This window comes from Mustelus asterias, chromosome 19 (genome assembly GCF_964213995.1).
Source record: "Mustelus asterias chromosome 19, sMusAst1.hap1.1, whole genome shotgun sequence".
Lineage (NCBI taxonomy): Eukaryota > Metazoa > Chordata > Chondrichthyes > Carcharhiniformes > Triakidae > Mustelus > Mustelus asterias.
The window spans coordinates 79044822-79056996 of record NC_135819.1 but is presented as its reverse complement, the minus strand read 5'-3'; the positions used below and the strand labels follow the sequence as shown (position 1 = coordinate 79056996).

The following is a 12175-nucleotide window of genomic DNA, read 5'->3' as shown; positions in this document are numbered from 1 at the left end:
CAGGGGGTGGGGCTGAGTGCAGGGGGCGGTGCAGGGGGCAGGGCTGGAGCCGAGTGCAGGGGGTGGGGCTGAGTGCAGGGGGCAGTGCAGGGGGCAGGGCTGGGAGCAGGGGCGGGGCCGAGTGCAGGGGCAGGGCCGAGAGCAGGGGTGGGGCTGAGTGCAGGGGGTGGGGCTGAGTGCAGGGGGCGGTGCAGGGGGCAGGGCTGGAGCCGAGTGCAGGGGGTGGGGCTGAGTGCAGGGGGCAGTGCAGGGGGCAGGGCTGGGAGCAGGGGCAGGGCCGAGAGCAGGGGCGGGGCTGATTGCAGGGGCATGGCTGAGAGCAGGGGGCGGGGCTGAGTGCAGGGGGCGGGGCTGAGAGCAGGGGGCGGGGCTGAGAGCAGGGGGCGGGGCTGGGAGCAGGGGGGGGGGGGCTGGGAGCAGGGGGGGGGGGGCTGGGAGCAGGGGGGGGGGCTGGGAGCAGGGGGGGGGGGGCTGGGAGCAGGGGGGGGGGGGCTGGGAGCAGGGGGGGGGGGGCTGGGAGCAGGGGGGGGGGGGGCTGGGAGCAGGGGGGGGGGGGGCTGGGAGCAGGGGGGGGGGGGGCTGGGAGCAGGGGGGGGGGGGGCTGGGAGCAGGGGGGGGGGGGGCTGGGAGCAGGGGGGGGGGGGCTGGGAGCAGGGGGGGGGGGGCTGGGAGCAGGGGGGGGGGGCTGGGAGCAGGGGGGGGGGGGGCTGGGAGCAGGGGGGGGGGGGCTGGGAGCAGGGGGGGGGGGGCTGGGAGCAGGGGGGGGGGGGGCTGGGAGCAGGGGGGGGGGGGGCTGGGAGCAGGGGGGGGGGGGGCTGGGAGCAGGGGGGGGGGGGGCTGGGAGCAGGGGGGGGGGGGGGGGGGCTGGGAGCAGGGGGGGGGGGGCTGGGAGCAGGGGGGGGGGGGGGCTGGGAGCAGGGGGGGGGGGGGGCTGGGAGCAGGGGGGGGGGGGGGGCTGGGAGCAGGGGGGGGGGGGGGGGGCTGGGAGCAGGGGGGGGGGGGGGGGCTGGGAGCAGGGGGGGGGGGGGGCTGGGAGCAGGGGGGGGGGGGGGGCTGGGAGCAGGGGGGGGGGGGGGCTGGGAGCAGGGGGGGGGGGGGGCTGGGAGCAGGGGGGGGGGGGGGCTGGGAGCAGGGGGGGGGGGGGGCTGGGAGCAGGGGGGGGGGGGGGCTGGGAGCAGGGGGGGGGGGGCTGGGAGCAGGGGGGGGGGGGGGCTGGGAGCAGGGGGGGGGGGGGGCTGGGAGCAGGGGGGGGGGGGGGGCTGGGAGCAGGGGGGGGGGGGGGGGCTGGGAGCAGGGGGGGGGGGGGGGGGGCTGGGAGCAGGGGGGGGGGGGGGGGGCTGGGAGCAGGGGGGGGGGGGGGGGCTGGGGGGGGGGGGGGGGGGCTGGGAGCAGGGGGGGGGGGGGGGGCTGGGAGCAGGGGGGGGGGGGGGGGCTGGGAGCAGGGGGGGGGGGGCTGGGAGCAGGGGGGGGGGGCTGGGAGCAGGGGGGGGGGGGGCTGGGAGCAGGGGGGGGGGGGGGCTGGGAGCAGGGGGGGGGGGGGGCTGGGAGCAGGGGGGGGGGGGGGGGCTGGGAGCAGGGGGGGGGGGGGCTGGGAGCAGGGGGGGGGGGGGGCTGGGAGCAGGGGGGGGGGGGGCTGGGAGCAAGGCTGGGAGCAAGGGGGGGGGGGCTGGGAGCAGGGGGGGGGGGGGGCTGGGAGCAGGGGGGGGGGGGGGGGCTGGGAGCAGGGGGGGGGGGGGGGCTGGGAGCAGGGGGGGGGGGGGGGGGCTGGGAGCAGGGGGGGGGGGGGCTGGGAGCAGGGGGGGGGGGGGGGGGGGGGCTGGGGGGGGGGGGGGGGGGGGCTGGGAGCAGGGGGGGGGGGGGGGCTGGGAGCAGGGGGGGGGGGGGGGCTGGGAGCAGGGGGGGGGGGGGGGCTGGGAGCAGGGGGGGGGGCTGGGAGCAGGGGGGGGGGGGCTGGGAGCAGGGGGGGGGGGGCTGGGAGCAGGGGGGGGGGGGCTGGGAGCAGGGGGGGGGGGGCTGGGAGCAGGGGGGGGGGGGCTGGGAGCAGGGGGGGGGGGCTGGGAGCAGGGGGGGGGGGGCTGGGAGCAGGGGGGGGGGGGCTGGGAGCAGGGGGGGGGGGGCTGGGAGCAGGGGGGGGGGGGCTGGGAGCAGGGGGGGGGGGCTGGGAGCAGGGGGGGGGGGGCTGGGAGCAGGGGGGGGGGGCTGGGAGCAGGGGGGGGGGGCTGGGAGCAGGGGGGGGGGGCTGGGAGCAGGGGGGGGGGCTGGGAGCAGGGGGGGGGGGCTGGGAGCAGGGGGGGGGGCTGGGAGCAGGGGGGGGGGGCTGGGAGCAGGGGGGGGGGGCTGGGAGCAGGGGGGGGGGGGCTGGGAGCAGGGGGGGGGGGGCTGGGAGCAGGGGGGGGGGGGCTGGGAGCAGGGGGGGGGGGCTGGGAGCAGGGGGGGGGGGGCTGGGAGCAGGGGGGGGGGGCTGGGAGCAGGGGGGGGGCTGGGAGCAGGGGGGGGGCTGGGAGCAGGGGGGGGGGCTGGGAGCAGGGGGGGTGCTGTGGAGCAGGGGGGGGGGCTGGGAGCAGGGGGGGGGCTGGGAGCAGGGGGCGGGGCTGAGTGCAGGGGGCGGGGCTGGGAGCAGGGGGGGGCTGGGAGCAGGGGGGGGCTGGGAGCAGGGGGGGGCTGGGAGCAGGGGGCGGGGCTGGGAGCAGGGGGGGGCTGGGAGCAGGGGGCGGGGCTGGGAGCAGGGGGGGGCTGGGAGCAGGGGGGGGCTGGGAGCAGGGGGGGGCTGGGAGCAGGGGGGGGCTGGGAGCAGGGGGGGGCTGGGAGCAGGGGGGGGCTGGGAGCAGGGGGCGGGCTGAGTGCAGGGGGGGGGGCTGGGAGCAGGGGCGGGGCTGGGAGCAGGGGGGGGCTGGGAGCAGGGGGGGGCTGGGAGCAGGGGGCGGGGCTGGGAGCAGGGGGGGGCTGGGAGCAGGGGGGGGCTGGGAGCAGGGGGCGGGGCTGAGTGCAGGGGGCGGGGCTGGGAGCAGGGGGGGGCTGGGAGCAGGGGGGGGCTGGGAGCAGGGGGGGGCTGGGAGCAGGGGGCGGGGCTGGGGAGCAGGGGGGGCTGGGAGCAGGGGGGGGCTGGGAGCAGGGGGGGGCTGGGAGCAGGGGGGGGCTGGGAGCAGGGGGGGGCTGGGAGCAGGGGGGGGCTGGGAGCAGGGGGCGGGGCTGAGTGCAGGGGGGGGGGGCTGGGAGCAGGGGCGGGGCTGGGAGCAGGGGGGGGGGCTGGGAGCAGGGGGGGGGCTGGGAGCAGGGGGGGGGCTGGGAGCAGGGGGCGGGGCTGAGTGCAGGGGGCGGGGCTGAGAGCAGGGGGCGGGGCTGGGAGCAGGGGGGGGGCTGGGAGCAGGGGGCGGGGCTGGGAGCAGGGGGGGCTGGGAGCAGGGGGGGGGCTGGGAGCAGGGGGCGGGGCTGGGAGCAGGGGGCGGGGCTGGGAGCAGGGGGCGGGGCTGGGAGCAGGGGGCGGGGCTGGGAGCAGGGGGCGGGGCTGAGAGCAGGGGGCGGGGCTGAGAGCAGGGGGCGGGGCTGGGAGCAGGGGGGGGCTGGGAGCAGGGGGGGGCTGGGAGCAGGGGGGGCTGAGAGCAGGGGGCGTGGCTGAGTGCAGGGGGCGTGGCTGAGTGCAGGGGGCGTGGCTGAGTACGGAGCAGGGCTGAGAGCAGGGGCGGGGATGAGTGCAGGGGACGGGGCTGAGTTCAGTGGGCAGGGCTGAGTGCAGTGGGTGGGGCTCAGCACAGGGGCGGGGCTCAGCACAGGGGCGGGGCTCCATGAGCTCCTTGAGTTGTGTGTGTCGCTTGGCCATGTTGCTGTGGTTCTGAAGTCACATGTAGGCCAGACTGGGTAAGGATGGCAGATTTCCTTCCCTCCAGACTGGGTAAGGATGGCAGATTTCCTTCCCTCCAGACTGGGTAAGGATGGCAGATTTCCTTCCCTGAAGGTCACTAGTGAACCAGATGGGTTTTTCTGACAATCGACAGTGGTTTCATGGTTACCATTACTGAGACTAGTTTTCAATTCCAGATTGATTAATTAATTCGAATTCCACCAGCTGTCCTAATGAGATTCCAGCTCTGATGAAGGGTCATCCAGACTCGAAACGTTAACTCTTTTCTCTCTCCACAGATGCTGTCAGACCTGCTGAGATTTTCCAGCATTTTTCTGTTTTCATTGCAGATTTCAGCATCTGCGGTATTTTGCTTTTATATTCGGATGATGAGTGACGTGAGGGCAACTTCCAGATGGTGGTGCTCCCATGTGTTAGCTGCTCCTGTTTGTGGAAGGGATACCAGTCAAGTGGGCTGCTTTGTTCTGGATGGTGTTGAGTTCCTTCAGTGTTGTTGGAGCCGCACTCAACCAGGTAAGTGTAGAGTATTCCATCACACTCCTGCCATGTGTCTTTTACATGACGGACAGGATTTGGGAAGTCAGGAGGTGCGTTACTCCATAGAAATCATAGAAACCCTACAGTGCAGAAAGAGGCCATTCGGCCCATCGAGTCTGCACCGACAACAATCCCACCCGGGCCCTATCCCCGTATGCCTACATATTTACCTGCTAATCCCGCTAACCCTCATATTAACCCACTAATCCATGCATCCCGGGACACTAAGGGGCAATTTTAGCATGGCCAGTCAACCTAACCTGCACATCTTTGGACTGTGGGAGGAAATCGGAGCACCCGGAGGAAACCCATGCAGACACGGGGAGAATGTGCAAACTCCACACAGACAGTGACCCGAGCCGGGAATCGAACCCAGGTTCCTGGAGCTGTGAAGCAGCAGTGCCAACCACTATGCTACCGTGCCACCCCTCACCACAGGATTCCCAGCCTCTGACCTGCTCTTGTAACCACAGTATTTATATGGCTGGGTCCAGTTCAGTTTCTGATCAATGATGTCGATAGTGGGGGATTCAGCAATGCTAGTGCTGTCGAATGATGGTTAAATTCTCTCTTGTCGGAGGTGGTCATTGCCTGGCTCTTGTGTGACACAAATGTTACTTGCCACTTGTCAGCCTAAGCCTGGATATTGTTCAGGTCTTGCCGCATTTGGGCATGGGCTGCTTCAGAGGAGACGCAAATGGTGCTGAATATTGTGCAATCATCAGCAAACATCCACACCTCCTACCTCGTGATGGAAGGAAGGTCATTGGTGAAGCTGCAGATGATAGTTGGACTGAGGGCACTAGCCTGAAGAACTCCAGTAGTGATGTTTTGGGACTGAGATGATTGATCTCCAACTGCCACAACCATCTTCTTTTGTGCCAGGTATGACTCGAACCAGCGGAGTGTCAATACGCTGGAATAAAATGATGACTAATGAATTGGATAAAAGGAAATTGATAAGGATTCAGCTGCACTGAGGGCTTTGATATGTAGATTAGCTCAATAACAGGGTGAAAAGATATTTACCTAACAGAGGTGGATAACAACAGGGCATAAAACTGCAGGAGTTAAAGGTATAAGTGGTAGGAGTTCAAAAGGAGAAATTAGAATGAATGTCGCACTTACCACGCTAAAAGAGGGAAGCTCGTGTAAGAAAGATTCCAGGCACGTTGTTCAGATAAGGTGAGTTCAAAATAAATAAATATATCAGTAGCAGGATTGGGAATGAAGTGAAGAGCAGAGCTGATGGGTGAAGAAGGTCAGAGCCACACCTAGCTCGAAGCTGAGTTGACTCCCAAAACAAACGTTTACCCTGGAGACTGCTGTTTAAACTCTTAAATGTTTGCTACATTAACAAGAAGAAAATTTCCCAAAGAATACAGGTCACGTGTGTGGTAATTATTGCGGGATTTGGTCACAATGTTAAAATCTATGGGATGTTGTTCAGGGGAGGTACTCTCTGAGTTTAGGAAAGTAGAGAGATTTGAAATGGGGTCAATTTAAGTTTACCGTGTGTGTGTGGCCATTATTGTAGTTAAATATAATTTTGTAGTTAATTTTTCATTCTGTATTGCTGCCTTTTTTGTGTGTTTTACAATTTAATAATTTTTTTCCTTGAATGATGACAAGACTGGAAGCTACCTCATAGGTTTTCATCTCTTTCCTCGCATGATATACCAAATTGTAAAATAAACAGTTAAGATCCGGTTTTCCAAGTTTCCCTTCCGGGATTTGGAATACCCTCACATTTAACATCAGTGGGGTTCTTAATTGGCGGGGTTAAAACCCTGATACTCATCGACTCCATAGAATCATAGAATTCCGACAGTGCAGGAGGCTGCTATTCAACCCATCGAGCCTGCACCTCTGGAATTCAGCTTTATGTCTGTGTTACAACCAAGGCTGTAATGAGATCGAGCTTTGTGACCTTGGCGGAACCCAAATTCAGCACCAGTGAGAAGGTCATTGATGAAGAAGTGCTGCTTGAAAATGCCGTTGGTGACTCCTTCCATTACTTTACTCATGACCCAGTGTAAGCTGATGGGGCAGCATTTGGTTAGGTTGGATTTGCTAGATAGATGCCAGGAATCAATAGTACAATCCCACCCAGGCCCTATCCCCGTACCCCCATGTATTTCATCTGCTAGTCCCCCTGACACTATGGAGCAATTTAGCATGGCCAATTCACCTAACCCGCACATCTTTGGAGTGTGGGACGAAACTGGAGCATCCGGTGGAAACCCACGCAGACACGGGGAGAATGTGCAAACTCCACACACTCAGCCAAGGCCGGAATTGAACTCGGTCCCTGTGAGACAGCAGTGCTAACCACTGTGCCACCCAGTTTTGCTAGGGTTTCTTGATACCACACTCGGTCAAATGCTGCCTTGATGTCAAGGGCAGTGATTCTTACCCTCACCTCTGGAATTCAGCTTTATGTCTGTGTTACAACCAAGGCTGTAATGAGGTCAGGAGTTTTGTGACCTTGGAAGAACCCAAACCCAACACCAATGAGAAGGTCATTGATGAGGAAGTACTGCTTGATAAGGCCGTTGGTGACTCCTTCCATCACTTTACTCATGACCCAGTGTAAGCTGATGGGGTAGCATTTGGTTAGGTTGGATTTGCTGGATAGATGCCAGTGTTGTACCTGTACTGGAACAACCTGGCTAGGGGGCCATTAGCTTTGGAGCACAAGTCTTCAGTACTATTGCTGGAATCAATGGCCTCAGATTTTGATTTGATTTGGTTTATTATTGTCACATGTATTAGTATACAGTGAAAAGTATTGTTTCTTTACAGACAAAGCATACTGTGCATAGCGGAGAAGGAAAGGAGAGAGTGCAGAATATAGTGTTACAGTCATAGCTAGGGTGTAGAGAAAGATCAACTTAATCCAAGGTAGGTCCATTCAAAGGTCTGATGGCAGCAGGGAAGAAGCTGTGCTTGGGCCGGTTGGTACGAGATCTCAGACTTTTGTATCTTTTTCCTGACAGAAGGAGGTGGAAGAGAGAATGTCCGGAGTGTGTGGGGTCCTTGCTTATGCTGGCTGCTTTTCCGAGGCAGCAGGAAGCTTAGACAATGTCAATGGAAGGGTGGCTGGTTTGAGTGATGGACTGGACTTCATTCACGACCCTTTGTAGTTTCTTGTGGTCTTAGACAGAGCAGGAGCCATACCAAGCTGTGATATAATCAGAAAGAGTGCTTTCTATGGTGCATTTGTCGAAGTTGGTGAGAGTTGTAGCGGACATGCCAAATTTCCTTCGTCTCCTGAGAAAGTAGAGGCTTTGGTGAGCTTTCTTAACTGTAGCGTCTACATGAAGGGACTAGGACAAGTTGTTTGTGATCTGGACACCAAAACACTTAAAGCTCTCGACCATTTCTACTTCGTCCCCATTGATGTAGACAGGGGCATGCCCTCCACTACCTTTCCTGAAGGCAGTGACTATCTCCTTTGTTTTGTTGACATCGAGGGAAAGATTATTGTCATTGCACCAGTCCACCAGATTCTCTATCTCCTCTTGTACTCCGTCTCATTATTGTTTGAGATCCAACCCACAACGCTGGTGTCATCAGCAAACCTGAAAATCGAGTTGGAGGGGAATTTGGCCACACAGTCAGAGGTGTATAAGGAGTATAGTAAGGGACTGAGGAAACAGCCTTGCGGAGCAAGGATTCACTCATTGTCAATGCTCCTCCAGAGATGAAAGGTTAAATCATCCTCTTTGTCGGGCTGCAGAGCTTATAATCAGACCCTAGAACACATAAAACTTTCTCTGGTGGCTCCAGTTTGTTAAAAACACAATATTATTGGAAATGCAGAGGTTGAGAGATAGTTACATTCATGGCCAGAAATACTTGGGAGGCATCTCAAGGACAAAGCGTGGGCTTAAAAAACACATTTTAAAGGGGGATTCTTTAGTTTATTGGTATGCACGGTTTCCCAAGGCTGCTCCCAACAGTTCTGGATCATCATCGTAATTGTGGCATGTCTCACGAGTTGGCTTAGCTATCAACAAGTCGCATGGGTCGAGTTTCTGATCCCTTAGGGCATTATGAGGACAATCACGAAACACTGGAAAAACTCAAGTTAATTATTCCCAAAACACTTGACCTTCTGTAAACTCTGGTTGCTTCAAGATTCAATTTGCACAGACCAGGACTTGTCCATTAAACTGGCTACACCTCTCCAGGTCAGAAACATGAGTTTCCAATGGCCGAACTAAACTCTTCAAACAGCAATCATTTTCATGGGCACACAGGCACCAGCAGACAAGTTTTCTCCTATTGAAAAAATATTTAATCCAGAAACCGACCAGTGTAGACTGATGCAAATAATAAATGGTTCAGAATCTTTTTTTTGGAAAAGATAAATTTTGGTGATTTTAAATCTGGTTACTCAGGTGGAGGAATGCACACTTAATAAAAAACTTAACCAATGAACCCATTTTCATAGAATCCCTACAGTGCAGAAGGAGGCCATTCAGCCCATCGAGTCTGCACTGACCACAATCCCACCCAGGCCCTATTCCCGTAACCCCTCATATTTACACTGCTAATCCCCCTGACATTTGTATTAATAAAATTGCATCGATTTACTGCACTTAAAATGTTATGTTACATCGCACAACTTGATTGCACTGGTTCATAGATAATTTGAGTATTAAATAATTTTTAGCACCAATTTGAACGGTAACTTAACCAGCATATTTATGGGTGCAATTTTCCCCATTGTGTCCAACAGAAACTCTGCTGCCTTTTGATTTTATAGTCAGCAGTCTGTGTCTCATACCATGGATACATCAAATGTGGCAATGCCAGGATGTCTGATTTACTTTGCAAAGAAAAAATACGGATAAACACACGAGGACGTTAGTATTGGGGAATTTAATGTCATTCAATTTCAGCGTCAAGCATTTCCAGGATTTCAAGTGTACATCATGGATCTCTGCGGAAGATTCACAACAACAAAACAACCTCATCAATACAACACACCCGCAAGGCTACTGGGAAAAGGCTGGGCAAGTTCCTGGCTGAGTGGCTCAAAGGGAGCTAGCACAGACAAAGTGGGATCAATGGCCTCTTTCTATGCTGGTACAGCTCTATGATTGGAGGACCGATATCACTTTTCAACCTTTCCTCCTCTTTGGACCAGTGCTTGTTTCCTCCAATGTTTCAGCCATTTCATTCCTTATTACCCTCTCTCCTTACCTTCAATCATCTCCCAACATAAACCAGCTTTCTGACTATCGCTCTGACCTTGTTCCCCAGATTCCTTTACTTCTGATCAGCCATCCACCTGTTCCACTCAAAGCTCAGGAATGCTACATAAATGTTAAGTTGTTGTACTGCTGTATCTGAGTTTTGGGCATCAGCCTGGAGGCAGACGCAGGGTGAATGGATTATTTCATACCAAGGATAGGACTTCTGCAGCAGAGTCAATTTGACTGTCACAGCCTGTATAGCCTTGCAGCAGAATCGGTGATCCTAGAAACTCTTTCTTCATCTTCCTGAAATGTTACAAAACGATAAAAGCATTTACATTCACTCCATTTAAACAGGAAGTGCTCGGCACTGAGAAAATGGGGTCTGTACACGCATGGACATAAATAACATGCGTTTCCAACTAAGTGACCAGTTCCACCAAGAGCTACCACTCCAGATCAAATCTCCCTTGTAAAAGGAGGAGGCTAGTAGCGGGATACACATTAAATATTTCGATTTGATGGAAAGGTAACAAGAACAACTGTTACAATCTTTACTTTGTTAACCACAACTCCACACTTTTGTTTATCAATATAAGTAACTAAATCCCGGAGGGGACAAAAGAACATCAGATATAATCAGAAAATAGTGTCATTGCAGCACCCAAACATAGTGAAGCAAATGACTGTGAATTATAAGAGCATCACATATATTCTAAGCAAGATTTACAGACAAATCCCCTCCCCCCCCCCCCACCCATTGTGTTCTGGACATGCATTCCCCCTTGTTATAACTTAATTATCACCAATCTAATAAAGGGACAGTAACAGGGAGGTTGTTGTTACTGGACTAGTAATCCAGAGACCTGGACCAATGATTTGGTGACTTCCTGCTACACGAGCTGCGGAATTTAAACTGAGTTAATTAAATAAATCTTGAATAAAACTGTTTAGAAGCCATGACTTGTAGAACAGTAACAGTTAGTCTGAAGATAAGCAAACCTGCTTTTGGAACTTGAGAATATGTATATAACATGCCCAAGACATTTTGCTTACCAAAGTCCAGTTCATTTTGCAAACCCAGCTGTCAAGTAACTCAGGGTTTTATTTCTTATCTTAACTACACTAGGTTGGAATACTTTCCATGATTTGATCTACATCAAAGTCCTTTTTTAAAAAAAAAATTCTGGAAAACAGTTTTACCCAATGGAAACCTCCAGACTGTATTAAAATGGTGGGGGTCCTCCCCAGGGATCAGGCACAGTAGAGAACTCCCAGGATTTTCCAAACTCCTTTTACGAGAAGGTTCTGGCGAGAATGTCTTGGTTTTGTTCCTGGTGCAAAGTCCCAATTCCAACAGCAGGGGCTGGAAGAGATGGTCTACTAACCAGTTTCAACTACAGACAAATAATAAAAATTAAGAATATTTTTTGTGTGAAATGAATTGGTGTGGTGATATTAACAAATACTTATTGTGGAAACATGATCAAGTGGACAGGCCTATAAAAACAGTAGTAAGTTTAAGTGGTCAAGGTAAAGGCTGCATCTAAACTACATCAAACAACTGACCATCACTAGCAGCCAAATATTTAGCTTTGGTAATTGTGTCATGATTGAAGTCTATCTTTTTCTGTCCTGTCCCGGAATACAAACACGGATTATCTACATTTTTCAGATCACGGGTCCTTAATAAAAGTTTCATCGGGGCGGCACGGCGGCACAGTGGTTAGCACTGCTGCCTCAGAGCGCCAGGGACACTGGTTCAATTCCCAGCTTGGGTCACTGTCTGCACGTTCTCCCCGTGTCTGCGTGGGTTTGCTCTGGGTACTCCGGTTTCCTCCCACAGTCTGAAAGACGTGCTGGTTAGGTGCATTGGCCGTGCTAAATTCTCCTTCAGTGTACCCGAACAGACACTGGAGTGTGGCGACTAGGAGATTTTCACAGCAACTTCATTACAGTGTTAATGCAATGTGACACTAATAAATAAACTTACATTTTTGAGGTTATTAAAAGGCATTCAATGAATGCAGGTTGTAGGTGAATGAGAACCTCTTTCCCCCCAGAGACCATCAGGTCATCGATTACACCTCAACCATTTCATATTTCAAGATATTCCAAGCAAGCCACTCAGTTCAAGGACAATAAATGCTGGCCTTGCCAGTGATGCCCACATTTCATGAGGAATTTTTTTAAAACTTGAAGAGTTAACAAGCAAAAGTATCTTTATTCGCACATCTTCACTGTCCAACCCAATTGCTCAATCCTTCAAAGGCATCCTTTCCCCATATCCTTCATTATTTGTACCAAGGCTACATGAACTTCTGGATTAGCTGTTATCTACACTGTACTGCAACATGACTATTAATGCTAACCAAGGTGACTATGCAAATTTGATAGGAAACTACTTAGGTCCATTCCTACAGTATGGTCATGACTACACCTTGTAAAGTATTCCATTGACTGGAAAAGAACTTTTGGATCTCCTGTGTTTGTGAAAGACACTTTATAAACGCAAGCTTGCTTTCTTTATAAGTAGCGTGCCAACTATACAGAACTGGATCCCACATCTACA

General features: G+C 55.8%; 1 protein-coding gene across 1 annotated transcript in view; it reads right to left on the bottom strand.

Annotated features, from left to right (window-relative positions):
* Positions 1 to 9267: 9267 nt before the first annotated feature.
* The window catches only part of dhtkd1 (dehydrogenase E1 and transketolase domain containing 1), a 65075-nt gene continuing 62167 nt past the window's right edge, over positions 9268 to 12175 (bottom strand). The window contains exon 17 of the mRNA XM_078235948.1: positions 9268 to 11000. Within this exon, the coding sequence (XP_078092074.1) occupies positions 10899 to 11000 (102 nt within the window). The 3' untranslated portion in view covers positions 9268 to 10898. The remainder of the gene's footprint in view (positions 11001 to 12175) is intronic.